Below are 4187 nucleotides of genomic sequence, written 5' to 3'. Positions count from 1 at the left end.
CTTCATTTGTTTCTAAATGAGGAATGGAAGAAGGGTCTGCGACGACCTGAAAGTGTAACAAAAATCGCATGAAAGTCGCCAGAAAATTCCCAATTAGTCTGCACAGTTTACCTGCCAGCCGAGTTTATTATGGGCCCGATTGTTCTGAGCGTCCATCATTATCGCGTAAATTAAGCATTTCTCTTGCAGGTATCGACCTACAGTGATAATTTGCCTCCAAACATAGACGACTTATTTATTTGTAACAACCCCTATCCCGCCCATAGACAAACGACACGAACTCCTTTTGTCACAACTCTCTAAAGGATGAATGAATCCGATAAAATAAGCGTTTATAAAATTCTTGAATGAAAAAAAGTGCATATAAATTATGCGAATAAAATCTTTCATATAAATAATAACATACTTATTCTTAAATGTTTGCACAAAGATCTCAAAGCTTATTAATAATTCTTACATTTTTAAATATATTTCATATGAATTATACGTTTATTCGAAAGTATTATTCATATTTTGGTCTGTTTATAATTCGTGAAATGTTTGAAGACTATTCTAGACTTCATCAAATGAATGAACTTGCATTATTTAGTAAACAGTAAGTAAAAGCGGTTTCGTTATGCAGGGTGTTCGGCCACCCCTGGGAAAAATTTTAATGGGGGATTTTAGAGGCCAAAATAAGACGAAAATCAAGAATACCAATTTGTTGATGGAGGCTCGTTAAAAAATTATTAACAATTAAATTCAAAAATTTCAAATCGTTCTGGAAAAATTATTTTCGATTGCGGGGGTCAATCACAACCATTTTTGGTGAATAGACATACTCCCGAAATCTTGCGCATTTTCGAGAAAAAAATTCAGTACGGGTGGAATTTTAAACGTTAATAACTTTTTAACAAAGGCTCCATCAACAAATTGGTATTCTTGATTTTCGTCTTATTTTGGCCTCTAGAATCCCGCATTAAAATTTTTCCCAGGGGAGATAAATTCGGCTATACCCTTTAATATAATTCCTTATAATTCAATTTCGTATAATTTCGTAAAATTTTATTTTAAAAAGTGCATTCAACACATTGCAAAAGTTCTTTAATTTTTAATAATCTTAGAAAAATAATATTATTAGTGCACCAACAGATTTATTATTTTGCCGATCAATTCATAAATTGTGTATAAACATGTAGATAATTTTTATAGTTTTCAATAAAAATCATCACTATTCGGTAAAGGAAACACTGAGCGAACTTTCAATACGGAATCTCGACTTGGGGGCGGTAAAGGAGTGACAAAGAAAATTATGTCGAGGAAGGTTTATGATACTTCAAAGTTCTTTTTGTTCTTTTGCCATTTTACTTAGAACCACCCAACGACCAATCATATTTAAAATACTGTAAGATAGAACAAAGCACACCCACTTTTAAGCTTCGTGAAGCACTGAAAAAAAGAAGGAGTCATTCTTGTTGCAAACATCTAGCGAGCAACAAGTGATTTCCCTTAACTCAAAAGCAATCAAATTTTACAAAGTCTCTTCAGAGATTTCTGATTTAGTATAAGATATAATATTTTATATTATTTTATATATTTCATAAGATATTAATATTAATTTTAGTTAGTGTAGTATTAAAGTTTAGTGATACATTTAGTATTTAAATTTTACATTTCAGTGCTAAAGTTTAGTGATACATTTAGTATTTGAATTTTACATTTCAGTGCTAAAGTTTAGTGATACATTTAGTATTTAAATTTTACATTTCAGTGTTAAAGTTTAGTGATACATTTAGTATTTAAATTTTACATTTCAGTGCTAAAGTTTAGTGATACATTTAGTATTTAAATTTTACATTTCAGTGTTAAAGTTCAGTGGTAAATTTAGTGTTACAGTTAGTGTTAGTTTAGTGTTAAATAATGGAATCGCACAAGAAAGGACAAACAGTTCGCAGTGAAGCGAGGACCATGGTGAAAAAGATAGCGGCAAAATGTGACGAGGAAGCGTCAAAGGGTGAACTTCTGCACCCAATACAGCAGGCAAATGCACGTGTTGCCGAATACACTGGTTTGTCGATCAGAACGATCACCAGAATTCGGAAGGAAAGTTCAACGTCTGAACAAGGAAGGTTGTCATCGCCAGGGAAGAAACGGCCGAGAAGTATCGGGAAATGTCATTGCACGGAGGAAGAAAAAAAAGTGATTAGAAATATTATCCACGAGTTTTACGTGGAGAAAAAAATTGTGCCGAGTGCTCCGAAATTGTTAGCCGCGATAAGGGAAAAAATTGTTTTCCCATGGGAATTGGACACGTTACGCCAGTTATTAAAGAGCATGGGATACACGTGGAAAAAAAGTGTTAATATCAGAAAGATATTAATTGAAAAGCCAAACATTGTTGCCTGGAGAGGGAAATATTTAAAGGCAATTAATCAGTATAGAAAGGCAAACAGAAATATTATTTATATTGATGAGACATGGGCTGATAATACCTTGTCTTTTGGAAAGTGCTGGCAGAGCGAAGAAACACTTGGTATTGTGAAAAATATGAGTTCTTCTCACCGATATATAATTGTCCATGCTGGTGGGAAGAGTGGATTCGTCAACAATGCACTGTTGATGTTCAAAGCGAACAGCACAAGTGGCGACTATCATGGTCAAATGAATGCCATTAATTTTGAAAAGTGGATGACTGAAAAACTTTTGCCGAATATCGCACCGAATAGTGTTATTGTGATGGACAATGCCCCATATCACTCTATTCAATTGAATAGGCCACCATCGAAGTATGCAAGGAAGAGTGATATGATGGACTGGCTTCTTCGGAATAACGTACCGTATTCCGAAGACATGAAGAAATATGAATTAGTGCACTTGATAGAACAACATAAAGGTCCAGAAAAAATATTTAAAGCGGATGAAGTGCTGAAATGCCATGGACACATCGTGCTGCGGTTACCACCGTACATGTGCGATTTAAATCCGATTGAGTTGGCCTGGGCACTAATAAAACGGAGAATTCGCGAAAGAAATCCGTCAACTTTAGCAGTGGATGAATTGCTAGCGCTTGCGGAAGAAGCGGTAAATCGGACAAGTGTCAGTGAGTGGGAAAATTTTTGTCGCCACACAGAAGATTTGGAAAAGAAGTATTGGGAAAAAGACAATTTGTTGGAGGATGCCATGGATGAGGTACTATCACAAATTTTGGATAATTCCGAAGACAGCGAAGACAACAGCAGCTCCTCCGAAGATGTGTAAGGTAGAATACCATTTTTATCATTTTTACAAAATGATAATGATACTGTAAAATGTAAGGAAAGATTTTTGTTCTATTCATGGTTAGTATTCTGAGCGCGCGGTTACGCCAATGTCACTAACTCTTGTTCTATCCTACTCTATCTCGGTACGTTTCGTTCGCGTCCTTCGTCGCGTGATGGAATTGTAGTAGTGAGCGCTCCAGCCAATAGCGATAATACGTGTGAGGACGGGCGTCGCTACGACGCTACGGCCAACCGGCGTGCCTAGCCATCATATCTTCGGCGGACAGTAGTTGGAGCGTATTTTCAGAAGTCATGGTAGTCGTGGAGTTAGCGTCGAGGAATTCGGGTCGGAAGACTGGGGTTCGTTTCCCCGGAACTAGAACATTTTTTTTTTCTTTTTTTTTCGCTTATTTTTTAATTTTTATTTATTTTTAATATCATGGAAAACGATGGCTGTTACAAATAAATAAAATACTATTATGGTTATAATTGTTTATTTTCACAGATACTTACAAACATATTCTCATATATATTTACATCTCACGTATAAATAAATACAAAAATTAGATATTTATTTCATACGGGTTTCGCAATGCATCGTATGATTTTTATCATAAAAACAGGAGAAACATAATGGTTTCATACACCAAGCGCATGTTATAAATGCTTGTTCTGTACAGCATTTTTTATTTCTTAGGGCGTTGTAAAGTAAATAGCGCTTTTTGAGCGAATGCGTTATGCCCGGGTTGACCAGTGAAGGATTATATTGCGGTACGGTAAAGGAGGTAGAACCTAGGCACGGACGTCAATGATCGTCGCCGACTCGCGGGACCATATAGCCATAAAACATCTGCAAAAGACGCAAGGCAACTCTGCTGCATCGCTAATTCGGAATATCGTTTTTTCATCCCTAAATTTGCGCGACCTTCGACCTGGGGAGGATGTTTT

General features: G+C 35.8%; 1 protein-coding gene across 1 annotated transcript; it reads left to right on the top strand.

The window, feature by feature from the left end:
* Window positions 1-1899: 1899 nt before the first annotated feature.
* Window positions 1900-3237, top strand: LOC122403515. Its single transcript, XM_043407070.1, has one exon. It carries the CDS (start codon window positions 1900-1902, stop codon window positions 3235-3237), a length of 1338 nt encoding a protein of 445 aa, XP_043263005.1.
* Window positions 3238-4187: the final 950 nt, after the last annotated feature.

This window comes from Colletes gigas, unplaced genomic scaffold (assembly GCF_013123115.1).
Source record: "Colletes gigas isolate AHSC1104 unplaced genomic scaffold, ASM1312311v1 Colletes_gigas_Sc00057, whole genome shotgun sequence".
NCBI lineage: Eukaryota > Metazoa > Arthropoda > Insecta > Hymenoptera > Colletidae > Colletes > Colletes gigas.
The sequence above is the reverse complement of the archived record's forward strand: the minus strand, read 5'-3'. Positions and strand labels throughout refer to the sequence as shown.

Coding starts and splice junctions, on each gene's coding strand:
- LOC122403515 (XM_043407070.1), top strand. CDS start 1,900: ATGGAATCGCACAAGAAAGGACAAACAGTTCGCAGTGAAGCGAGGACC.